The following is an 11,972-nucleotide window of genomic DNA, read 5'->3' on the forward strand; positions in this document are numbered from 1 at the left end:
CTCTGGAAGGCTGGGGCGGGGCTGGAGGACACCGGACTGAGAAACGAGGCCGGAAGGCAAAGATCGGGCTAGTTAGAGCTTAAGCCACAGCCGGGATCCTCAGCTGCTGCAGCGACGACCAGGCCGCCCTTAGTGCGCATGCGCGGGCGTTGACGCTAACGCGCGCGCCGCCGCCTCCTGAACAAAAGGCCAGGCGCGTCCCCGCTGACACCTTAAAGGAGCCGGGACTAGTTTCTCTTCCACTCCAGGCTTCATCCCAAGTCTGGTGCAATGGAAAGCTTCTCACCGACAGAAATAGCCACCGGGGCTCTCCCTGACTCAGGCAGTGGCTTCTGTAGTCTCACAGCTAGGACTGGCTCTCGGCCCAGGGGCGAAAAAAGGAAACGGGGCCTGAAGGCTAGGAGGAAGACTTATCTGAAAGCTTAAGTGGCCTGAGCATGTTTTGTGACCTTAGGCTGGCACCTCAGTTTCCCCACCTCAAAAACCCAGTTCAGCTGTGCAGATAAAAGGGCTCCTAGGAACAGATATCCCATTTCTGGGCCCACAGCGGACTGTGGGGATGGGCAGAATGACAACACTCGGTTGGGGTTGGCTTGGGCAAAGGCTCTGGGGTTTGGCAATATTCGAAGGCCCAGGTGGTATTTGGTTTGGCTGGTGCATCAGATGAGCATCGCAGGGAAGAGACACCTCCATTCTTTCCTTAGCTCTTTGCTTTGTGCCTACAAGCCCAGCCCCGCCCTGGCTCTGTCCCATGGCACCCCTGAGGATGCACCAACACCAAGGAAAGTGTTGAAGCAGTTAATGCATCTGAACAACGCTGTGAGCTAAAAATGACCCACTAATGATGATTTTATACAATTCAGTCTAATAAAATTGCAGCTGTGATTGTGATAGGTGCTTTTTTGTTTTGTTTTTCAATACTGGGTATTGAACTCAGAGCCTTCACCCTGGGCTACATCTGCAGATATATAGATATAGACACAGATAGATCTCTCTGTATCTGCCTCACTATGTAGCCCAGGCTGGCCTCAAGCACCTCAATCCTCCTGCCTCAGCCTCCTGAGTGCTGGGATTATATATACCCATAAGCCACCATGCCCAGTCTTTTTATGTATTTTTTGAGACAACATTTTACTAAGTCTCTGAGTTGGCAAGTTGCCTGGGCCAGACTTAAACTTGAGTCTTCCTGTCTCAGCTTTGCAGAGTGCTGGGAATGCAGGCATGCACCAGGCTTGATAGTTCTATTATGAAGAAGATACATGGGGCTGGAAGGCAGTGCAAGGAGCTGCTGGAAAATTAGAAAGGGTGGTATGAGTTTTGTTGAGGTCTCACAGCAGTGGGAATAATCAAGATATTTTAGGATAGGGCTGGGTTTGTGGAATGATCAGATAAAATCACTACCACATTGGAGGGGTAGATGGGGAAGCAGGGAACTAGTTAGGAAGCCACTGCGGCTGTCCCTCCACAAGAAATGGTAGGAGCCTTGAGACGGCCCCAGGGCCTGGAAGCTTAGGGAAAGGGGGTTTCAACCCTAACTCCGGCCCAGGGCCCACCTTAGCCAGGCTTCCGCATCCTGACTATATAGTCACAGAGAGAGCAGACAGGCAGGTAGAAAACAGTTGTGTTTAATGATAGTCCGCAGTTAAAAAAAAAAAAAAGGCTTTGTTTTGTACACTGTATACACATTTACATCACTTTGGAGGATACCAGTGCTAGAATGAGGGCTTCAGAAGGAAATGGCCTGGATAAGACTGAGGTATGTTGAGGCCTCCAGGGCTCAGGGTCTTCAGTGGGGAGCAGCCCCCACTCCAGCTGGCTGTGGACTTTTGGGCCTGAATACTGGAGAGATCGCTAGGGTCACCAGGCAGAAGGTGGCCAGAGCCAAGCATCTACCCAGAACTGACTTCTCAGGAAAGGACCCTACCTGGAGGCCCAGTTTCTTGGCCAGAGCAGAAGGTCGTGGGGACCCTGGCATTCCAGCTCCAGCACCAGTACCCAACAGGAACCTCACAGCAGGAATTTAATGAGAACACTGCAGTTTCTCATCTCTGCCGAGGTTCTACCCTGAGGCACAGGAATGGAGACCCAAGTTTGGCCATGACCTACATAGGTGGGTGTAGCTGGCCCAAGACCACCCTCCTTTAATTAAGGCCAAAGGCTCCCTGCCCAATCTGAGATACTTGCTGGCAGGTGACCACGACCCGCGTGGTCCTCCCTGCAGTTGTCATGATAATTGTACCCCACCACACCCCCTGAGGAGACAAAGGCTCTGTCCCATGCCTGATCCCAGAGCCACAAAGATGGCTGTGGTTCTCTATCCTGATATAAGTGGCTTGGCAGGAGTCAGAGTCCCTGAAGGCATCCAAGCTGTGGTCAGCGGAAAGTGTTGGCAGGTTCAGCACAGCCAAAGAAGTCAGGGCCCACAAGACGGGGGAAGCCCTCAAGAGCTTTCACCTTCACAGGGTCAAACTTCCAGTAGAGGCGGCCGCGCAAGAAGTAGGCATAGCCTGAAAGGAGAAGATGGTGAGGCCTGGGCAAGTGGTGTGGGGCCCCGTGACTGCCTATCAGGTTGTGGCCAGGGATAGGTATAGGGGGAAAAGGGGTGAGAAGGCCTGGGCTACTGCCAAGTTTCACGAATCCTACAGCGTCAGAGCTACCTTTCTAGAACCTTCTTTCCCTCCTGGCAGCCCTTCTGCCTGCAACAGGGTCCAGTCCAGGGTAACACCCACCCTGACAGATGCCGCGAGCTTCACAGTTCAGTTCTCATCTCTCAAGAAAGCAGGACCCACTCCGCTCACCAACCCCTTTGTCACCCTGCTTCCTTATTTACAAATCAGACCACCAAGGTGGAATCCTGGAGTTCCAGAGCCTGAGCCCCACTGAGACAGCTCTCTCAGTGGGTCCCAGTGAGGGAAAGCACAGAAGCAAAGGTGGACTGGCAGGTGAGATTGCTAGGTTCCGAGTTCCAGCCTGGCTCCAGGGCCCTGTGCCTGGGGGAGGCCAAGTTAGAGGAGACTGATGGGAGTTCTGGCTGCATCACCGTCCCTCTCAGTGGCCCCAGCTAGGGATCTGAGCCTCTATTTGCCCATTTGAAAACTGGATTCATAAAAAGTGTTACATGGTGGTGCCTTTCTCAGCACTCTGGGAGGCTGAGGCGGGAATATGACAAATTGGAGCCTGACCTGGGCAACTTAACAAGACCCTATCTCAAAATAAAAATTTTAAAAAGACCGGTGATGCATGCAGCTCAGTGCAAAGACCCTGAGTTCAATGGCTATGGCTGGGGGATCTAGGCAAGTCCTTGCACCTCTCTGGCCCCCAATCTCCTCATCTTTGGGGATCGAACTTGAGACCTCATGCTTGCAAGGCAGGCGGCAGAACCACTGAGCTAAATCCCTAGCCCTCCAGTCTCCTCATCTGCAACGTGGGGTACAGCACCGGCTGGCTAGTCAGAGGGTAGATGGCACTGGACAAAGGACCTGTGATGAAGAGTTGGGCCTCCCAAAGTGGGTGTGAAGGCCCAGCCACCCACATCCCAGCAGCCCACTCCCCTCCAACGCACCATCAGCGTCCTGGAAGGCAGCATCAATCTCAGGGGGCACCCCTCGCCAGTCAGTGGCCCGGCGGGGCACCGGACTATCCACACGTCGGGTGCTGGGGTGGAAACGCCAATAATCCCTGCCTCGGAAGAAGTAGATCTTGTTCTTCTCAGAACCCCAGACCAAGGCGGCGTGGACTGGGGATTCCACAAGGCCCAGCTCAGAGAGGGGTGCGGGGCCCAAGACTGGTTTCTCACCGTCGTACACCCAGTACTGAGCACCTGCCGGAGAGTGAAGGCTGCAAGGTTCTGTCAAGCCACTGCTGCCACTCCCAACAACAGTGGACCTGCTGGGCCACCACCACAGACTCTCCCAGCCTCGGTTTCTTTGTCCATGAAACCTATGGGCCAATAATGCCTGTTCAGCACCCTCCCCCGCAAAGGAAGGTTGGAGCCATCTGGGAAACAATGGGCAGTGGAGGCTGTAAAGTTGCACATGAATGAGTTCTTCTAATCAACAGAGGACTGCTTGGGCTTCCTCTCTTTCCCCAGGATTTGGCTGCCTATCAGAAATGCCTGCTGACCACTGTGGCCCAGCCCCTCCTGTAGAAGGTCCCTGGCTGCAATGGAGCCCACACAGGGTCTCCCATGCTGCACCTTTGTTTATGAAGTCCTGCCACCTGGAATGCTCCCGGCTCTCATCTGTCAGCTGAGAGTGGAACGTACAAGCTCTAGGTCACCAGACCTGGATCAGATCCCTGCTGTACATTTTCCAAGCTGCACCCTCGAGTGAGTCACTTCACAACCTCTAAAGCTGCACATCCAAGGGTGGCTTTGAGGGTAGAATACACCAACAGGCATGGTGCCCCAGTACGCAGTAGCTTCGGTGCCATTTGGTCTCAGGAGCCACCTCCTTGAGAGCCTCCCAGCTGTGACCAAGGAGAGAGCCATACCCTCTTGGTTCTGAGACTTCAGGGCAACTTCTCCCTTTGCCTTGTGTCCCTAGAGAGCTATCTATCTGTTGCTACCCTAGGTTGTGACATTCCTGGCTCCAGGAAGTCTCGAGCTGATTTTCAAACCTCACTTACCTTGGAAGAACCAAATGTGGCCCTGGGCATCCTCAAAGGCTGCATCTATGGGACTGGGAAGTCCCTGCCAGTGGCGAGAGGCCAGTGCAGGGTACCCAGGCTGTAGCCGGCCACCACGCAGCCTCCACACAAATCCTGCCTTGAAGAAGAAGAGCTCGCCTCGGATGGTAGAGACGGCATCAAAGGAGGCCTCACAGGCATCTGGTGGGGTTTCCGGCTAGGGTAGGAAAGAGGAGCCAGAACAGAGCCCACATTGGAGCCACACTAGGCCAGCAGGAATTGAAGGGGGCTCTGGGGACAGGGCCTCACCTCCTGACTTTCCATCCTCCCAAATCTCACCTCCAGTGGTGCAATCTCGTTGGTGTCTATTCCATCTTGGGGTCCCAGGGCTGGGGTGTGGGAGGTGGGGGCCAGCCGCGGCCGGCCATATAGGTGCTGGATACCCCTGCGGTCATCTGGGCTGAGGCTCAGGGGGTAGCGGAAGGTATAGAAAGGGGACATAAGGGCCTTAGCTGCTGTCGTATGTTGTAGCCCCAGTACATGGCCAAATTCATGAGCTGCCACCTGTAGCAAGTCTGTGCCTGGAAAAGGGAGATGGATCAGCAAACCCCCCTGACACACACCGCACCTGCTACAAGTCACCCAGGCTCCAGACCCCAGCTCGGGGACCATGGCAAAGGCCCATTCTCTATAAACTCCAGTTGCCCTGTCTGGAAATGGGTTGCCAGGCCATACCCTGGTTGTCCCCAATAGTCCAGTTCTCGTCATAGTCGAAGTGGACGTCCCCTTCTCGGTGGGTCTTGGGGAAGAAGGCGTGGGCCAGGACGCCCCCAGGCCCATCAAAAGGCAGGTTGTCCCCATGCCAGTACCTGTGGGTGGGTGGGGGCACAGTCAGTGGCTGCTGGCAGTGGGGTTTGTTCCCGGAGGGGTCCCAGTCTGCAGGTTCACCTGGTGAAGTCGATCATGATGTCAGCATGGCCCTCATGCACCTCAGTGAAGGTGAGTGGTGTCACCTCGCTCCATACCTGTAGGGCCTCTGCCATAGTCTTCCGCACTTGTTCCCGCACCAGCTGCCATGGGAACCGGAGGATTCTGTGGGGAGGCAGAGGAGTCTGAGCCTGGGGCAAGGAAGTCCCTGATGATGAAGGAGACAAGTTGCCCCTGAATGCTCAGTGCATGCGTGTGTGTGTGTGTGTGTGTGTGTGTGTGTGTGTGTGTATGCAAGAGCTGGGGCCAGGTGTGCTCTGGGCCTCAGGTGTAGCTAGACAGTCTCCCTGACCATGTGGGTGCACCCTTTGTGTTGGCTTGTATTTAGATGTACACAGTTGTCTGCATTTGGTGGAAAGAGCACGCGACCATGAGTCCTGGGACCTGACAGCACCGTTCACTGTTGGGGAGACTCTGGTTCCTTAAGCCTCATCTCTGTTCCCAAGGCACCAACAGTCTCAGTTCCAATGCTGTGTGACTCTAGACTGTTCTCTCCCAGGCTAAGTCTCAACTTCCTCATCACCTGCCCAGGAGCATTCCAGGTCACTTGGAGAAGAGTAGGCTGCTCCCTACCCCCGTTCACCATAGTTTACACCTACACATGGCCTAAATGATGATGGTAGATTCAAACACCCTCCCTGGGAGGACTGGGCTGTTCCTCTATCTCATTCACCATGGAGTCCCAGGCCTGGCCTTTACAGGTCCCCAGGAAAGCCTGCTGGGTGAAGAAACACCTGACTGTAGGTATATGCTGTGACTCTTTGGATGATGATAAAGGATTACAGCCTTGTGCTACAGGAGCCTATGGGTCTCCGTGTGTGCCTAAGCCAGGAGGTCAGGCTGTTGGCCCATGAATGGCTGTGAGCACACGAATGGATCTGTTAGTCATGTAGACTGAGCCTTGGTGTGTGTCTTAGGAGGCAGGGGTGAGTGCAGCAGGCTCTCACATAGACACACAGTCCTGCTGTCATGGCCTCTGGCCCCTACCTGTAGGTGAGGTCTCTCTTCTCCCAGCGCCCACCAGACAGCACGAAGCGCTTCTGCCGGTTGCGGGCACTCAGCCCATCAGGTGGGTCAGGCACACCACAGCGGGGAGGTCTGGGGCCACCGGCAGACTGGGGGGCCTCCTGAGCAGCAGGAGCAGATGCCAGGCTACTAGACAGAGCTGCATGCCAGGGCTGCTGGCCCCGACTCACAGGGCGGTGGTAGTGGGTGTCCTGGGCAAGAAAAATGATACAATGGCCAGGTTAGACCTCAGGTCCTCGTGGCCCCTGGTGAGATGCACAGCTTCATCAGCACAGTCACATGCAGCTCCAGCCCACCGTGTCAGTGGGCAAAGGGAGCAGCTGGCAGGGGACTTTGGCTCTAGGCTGATACTCTGGCTTCCTTATACACCTCCAAGACATCAAGCTTTCTCCTCCCTTCCCTGTCTGTCAACCTCGGCTGCTCAGGCCAGTATGGTCTGGATGGAGAGACCATGAGCCTATGAGCCCCCAATTGTGTTCTCCATACATACTCAAAGTGTACCCCAGAAAAACTGTCAAGGAAATACCAGACAAGCTCTTTCTGCTCTCCCCACCAGCACCCAGCAAATCATTTCCACCTCCCTTTCTTTAGACGTCCACTGAGCTCAAACACACCCGGTCCCCAGTTATGTGATGAGTCTCTGCCCTTTCTCCTGCCCAGGATACTCCATGCTCCTCCGCCAGCATGGACCGGCTGCAGCCCTACCATGTGACCTCCTTGTCACCTGACAGATGCTGGTAATAATCCCATCCCAACAGTGTTGATCTGAGGATGAGACACGATGGTATATGTTGAGCACTTAGCACAGGCTCAGACACTTGGGTGCACAGGATGCACCCACATGGTCAGGGAGATGTCTAGCTACACCTGAGGCCCAGAGCACACCTGGCCCCAGCTCTTGCACACACACACACACACACACACACACACACACACACACACACACACACGCATGCACTGAGCATTCAGGGGCAACTTGTCTCCATCATCAGGGACTTCCTTGCCCCAGGCTCAGACTCCTCTGCCTCCCCCCAGAATCCTCCGGTTCCCAGAGCAGCTGGTCTGAGGTCTGATTTCCTTTCTTAGAGGGAATGCTGGGGATTGAATCCAGGGTCTCATCTACCACTGAGTGACACCCCAACCCCTTGGTCTTATTCTAGCAGAGGTGGTTCTGCTAGGGCTCGGCACATAGCTGGTAGATCATAGTAGCTCTGTGATGTACTGGCCCTTTTCATGCAGGGAAGGTGGGGCAGCCAGTTACCAGACACCCAGGCCCACCCTGCCAAAACCCCAATTCTGACCTGAAATGTATCCTCCCAGCCTCTGCAAATCCCCAGAGCAGAAGTCATAGGTCTTGTGCATGACAAAAGCAGAAATTCAGAGAGGTCACCCATGGAGGGAATGGCAAGGCCAGGAGAGGATTCTGATGCCTCAGGCCAAAGGCAAGAACCTGGATAGAGACACTGCACAAAATCTGAGTGTCCTCCTGGGCTGGAGAAGAGGGATGGAGCCATGCTGTTTTGTTTTGTTTTTTGTTTTTGGTACTGGGGATCAAACTCAGGTCCTTGCACTTCCAAGGCAGGCAGCGGAACCACTGAGCTAAATCCTCAGTCCTGTTTTGTTTTGTTTTTTTGAGACAGGGTCTCACTACGTAGTTGAGACTGCCCTGAAACTCACTGTGTAGCCCAGGCTGGTCTCGAACTCACAGAGATCCTTCTGCCTCAGCCTCACGAGTGCTGGGATTACAGGTGTGTGCCACCACGCCCAGCCTGAGCCATGCTGTTTGTTGAGACACTTGGCACCTGTCTGGTCTGGGCCTGTCTGATCTGGGCAGCTGCAGTTTTCCCACAGCCACATTTGGGGTGGGAGCCTGGCCATTCAGACTCCACCCTCAGCCTCAGCCCCTGGCAGCTCTCCCAGGCTCCAGGACTCAGATCAGGAGCTCTCCATTCCAGAGCTGAGGACTCAACTTTTAAGAATGCTCCATAATGAAGGGGACTTTAGACCATCAGGGGTACCTGGAGTTACTTGTGAGGCCTTAGACCAGTTTCTTCCTGACTCCAGGGACTGCTTAATGCATGATTTCCTGCACAGCCTCCCTAGACTGTGGTTCCAGTTGATTCTGGGCTACCTGTTAATTAATAATAATAATAATAATAATAATAATAATAATAATAATACTACCCACTGTCACCGTGGAGGGGTAGGACCCTGCCCACAGCTGCGCCCACATGCTCTTAGTCCCCAGGATAGAACCTCTCACAGACTCCATCATCCTTGTGCTCATTTCTCCGATAAGAAGTAGAGCAAGTTGCTCCCATAACATTGGGCAGGGCGCAGACCCTGTGAGCTCCCAAGCTACCCCCTCCCTGCTGTCTGCTTTGTTCTTGCAGATTTACCTATTCCCTGGAGGAGGGACCCAGGCTGACCTCATCTTGATGGCAGATGACAAAGAACGGGAAATTACTAAGCAACTGTTACTTCCCAAGCACTCAGTGAGCACACCCCTATGCCATAAGGTGGGGAACGATGCTTATCTGAGGTCTCACATCGAGGGTATGGACACCAGTCTGTGTGACTGAATGTGAGCCCCCCCGCTCCAGCCTACAGGATAAACAGACTCTTTCCCCCAACCCTACAAGGGGTCCGGTCCCCTGTGTCCCCCTAAAAGCCCAGAGCCCAGCCTGCCAGTTCCATTTATGCCAGAAATCTCTTTTGTCCTCTGCTTCCTAGTGAAGCCTGGTACAGCCAGCCATGAAGGGAGGGAAGACCAGGGATACACACCTCACTGTGCCTTCCTCTCCTTCTTCCATGAGATTCCAAGACCTCAGCCAGAATCCTGGATCCTGGGTGGCACTCTCACTGCAGGGCAAAGAGCCAAGCTCTGAGGTTCTCAAAGCCTCGTTCTACCACGATGACTCTGGACAAGTCATTGTCTTCTTTCAGCCTCAACCTCCCCATCTGCCAAATGGGGATGGTGCCATGACAAAAATCTAAGTGACATCCTTCTGTAATGCTCACTGTGGCATCTGACACAGAGCAGCACTCTTTCCTGGCCTACTCCCTGGCCCTGTAGGTCCTCCCCTTCCAGACTTTGGAATGCACTCTCCCAAATTCTAGGACCTCTCGGGACGACTGAGATTCAGTGAGGTGGACTGGTGGGCATAGGGGTCTCTTCGATAGCCCCAAGGAGCGAGGGCAGCAACCATCACCCTATTTCCCAGAGCATGAAAAAGAGTCCAGAGAGGCTGAGAACTTTATCCAGGGTCAGAAAGCAAGTCAGGCAAAAGCTGAGCTCAGACCTGGGGTTCATGCCTCTGCCCTCCAGGGCTTTCCCTCACCCCCGCCCCAGCTCTTGGCTTATTTCCCAAGCCCACATTCCTGAGAAGTATTTTTGCTTTTAGTGCATTCCCTCTTCCTCAGCCAGTAGCCTCCCTTGGGCTGCCCCACCCTAGATGCCCTCATTGTCCCCCCTTCCCCCGTCTGGCAGCCACCAACCCCACAGTCTCAGACACACTCAAGGAATTTCTTGGCTGACCCAGTCTCCTAGTTGAGCTCAGAGACTCAAGGTCAGCCTCTGAGCCAACTTCTAATCCAGAAAGTGGGAGGAGAGATTAGGGAAGACCCCGGGCTAGGAAACCAGTGGGTAAGACCGGGCTGGTCGTATCCCTCTCTGGGCCTCAGTTTGCTCTCAGGCCAATGGGGATTATTAACCACAGCCACGCCTCTTGCTGACGTTGAGAGGAGGGACCTTGTTCGGCTGTGGGAAGACAGCGGAGCACCAGCACCACGCTGTGCTGTGGAGCATCACGCCCATCTGAGGCTCAGAGATGTCAGGTACGCCCTCGCTGGTAGACAGATTCATCTTCACCACCATTCTAACAGCCCCTTTCCACCCGATCCCTCTGCTGGCTCCGGGAAGGAAAACAGCTTTGTCCCCCTGGGTCGTGGAGCTTTCATCAACTCTGAAAGCTGGAAACTGGGATGGATAAATATTTACAGAGCTCTTCTGGCCCTGCTGACGACAGCCTAGGGATAAACACGCAGGAGGCAACCCCAAATGTTCCCTTAGCTTCTGCACAGTGACAGACAATAGCCTGGCTCAGAACCCCCACCCTGCCGGCCTCTAATCCCAGCCCCAACCCTGCACAAGCATCAGAGTTGCAGCCACAGGTGACAGTGTCTCCAGCATACCTGGCATTGTTTCAGGTAATCCTCAAGGCTAAGCAGCAGGTACCATCAGCCCCTCCTGTCCCAACCCCTCATAGGTGGAACAGATGAGGTTCTGAGGGGGAAGACCTCTTACTGCTTCCCTAGTATCACATGGCTCAAACCCAGATCTCGCCAATTCCCCAAACCATAGATAGGTTGGACTGCTGCCCAGTGTGAGTCCTGACTTTGGTGTAAGTTCTAGGGCACTGAGAGGGGCCGGGGAACAGACAGGGCCTCCGCATGCATTCTCTCCCACCTTTCCAGCCAGTCCCTCCTCATAGCTAATGGTAGCCAGTTGGCCCTCGAGAGAGGGCACGGCTGAGCAAGTTGTCACACCTTCTGGCCCCACTGTCACCCAGAGCTGGCTGGACACTTCAGCTGTGGGGCGGAGTGGGCCGTACCCCCGGGAGTGCTCAGGCCTGCAGTAGTCCAGGCTCTGGCCTCACGCCATGCTGAGCTGTCCCTGGGACTGGTACCTAAAGTCCAGCAGTGACAGCCCCTCCTCTCCTCACTCTGCTGTGCTCTCTCGAGCACATTCTCTCCTTTTTCTTTCTCTCCCCTCTCTTTTGCCCTCTGAGGGTCTCACCCACCCCTTTCTTTCTGATGATCACACACACTGTCACTCAGACTCACTGTCGCCCAAACTTGTCTCCCACAGGTGCCTAGGGGGTGGCATCTCCTCCACACTCACACCCCATTTCCGCCTCCCTCGCTCTTCCTTTATCCTCCACCCCACTGTACACCTGGAGGTGTGCTCGGTGTGGCCACACACCTGGAGGCTGACACCGCCTGGGACCTGCTTGGCTTTGTCCCTGCCATGAATAGCAGGCCCTGTAACCACTCCCTCCGATACCTCTCCCAACACACATCCCAGCATCGGCGGCTGGGGCGCGAAGAGCAGGTCCCCACGTTGGGAGGGGGCGTGGGGCCAGCGCAGAGTCCCGCCTCACCAGCCCAAGCAATCCCTGCGCAGACTCCGCTTGCGCGCCTCCGGGGACGGGCAGCTCACTATTACACCCACAAGAAGCCAGAAGCCGTTTGTGGTACCAGCAGTACCAGGCCACCCGGGGCGCCCCAGTGAGCTCAGCCCCGCCGATGGGCCCAGCCTCCTCGGGGAGGAG

The 11,972-nt window shown here is 55.0% G+C and overlaps 2 protein-coding genes and 1 long non-coding RNA gene across 3 annotated transcripts in view; 1 reads left to right on the forward strand and 2 right to left on the reverse strand.

Annotated features, from left to right (window-relative positions):
* Nucleotides 1-1,628: 1,628 nt before the first annotated feature.
* Mmp11 (matrix metallopeptidase 11) lies at nucleotides 1,629-8,144 on the reverse strand. Its single transcript, XM_010603939.2, has 8 exons — nucleotides 7,941-8,144; nucleotides 6,601-6,830; nucleotides 5,575-5,718; nucleotides 5,362-5,495; nucleotides 4,966-5,207; nucleotides 4,627-4,843; nucleotides 3,563-3,820; nucleotides 1,629-2,507 (listed from the first exon to the last, which is right to left on the reverse strand). The coding sequence occupies exons 1-8, from the start codon at nucleotides 8,031-8,033 to the stop codon at nucleotides 2,374-2,376; spliced, it is 1,452 nt and encodes a 483-aa protein (XP_010602241.1). The 5' UTR covers nucleotides 8,034-8,144; the 3' UTR covers nucleotides 1,629-2,373.
* CUNH22orf15 (chromosome unknown C22orf15 homolog) overlaps nucleotides 6,811-11,972 on the reverse strand; it is a 14,237-nt gene continuing 9,075 nt past the window's right edge. Inside the window, exon 6 of the transcript XR_776320.3 lies at nucleotides 6,811-6,830. The gene's annotated coding sequence lies outside the window, so the exon portion shown is untranslated. The remainder of the gene's footprint in view (nucleotides 6,831-11,972) is intronic.
* Nucleotides 10,407-11,972, forward strand: part of LOC104848136 — a 3,344-nt gene continuing 1,778 nt past the window's right edge. Inside the window, exon 1 of the long non-coding RNA XR_776321.2 lies at nucleotides 10,407-10,476. This is a non-coding gene — a long non-coding RNA (uncharacterized LOC104848136). The remainder of the gene's footprint in view (nucleotides 10,477-11,972) is intronic.

This window comes from Fukomys damarensis, unplaced genomic scaffold (genome assembly GCF_012274545.1).
Source record: "Fukomys damarensis isolate Sample0158 unplaced genomic scaffold, DMR_v1.0_HiC HiC_scaffold_12, whole genome shotgun sequence".
Lineage (NCBI taxonomy): Eukaryota > Metazoa > Chordata > Mammalia > Rodentia > Bathyergidae > Fukomys > Fukomys damarensis.

Bases quoted from the DNA above. Each gene is read 5' to 3' on its own strand.
- Mmp11 (XM_010603939.2), bottom strand. From the start codon at position 8,033: ATGGGTGACCTCTCTGAATTTCTGCTTTTGTCATGCACAAGACCTATG. The intron at 5,496-5,574 runs GTGAACCTGCAG...ACCCACCCACAG, and splicing joins ATCATGATCGACTTCACCAG to GTACTGGCATGGGGACAACC. The intron at 4,844-4,965 runs GTGAGATTTGGG...TTCCTACCCTAG, and splicing joins ACGAGATTGCACCACTGGAG to CCGGAAACCCCACCAGATGC.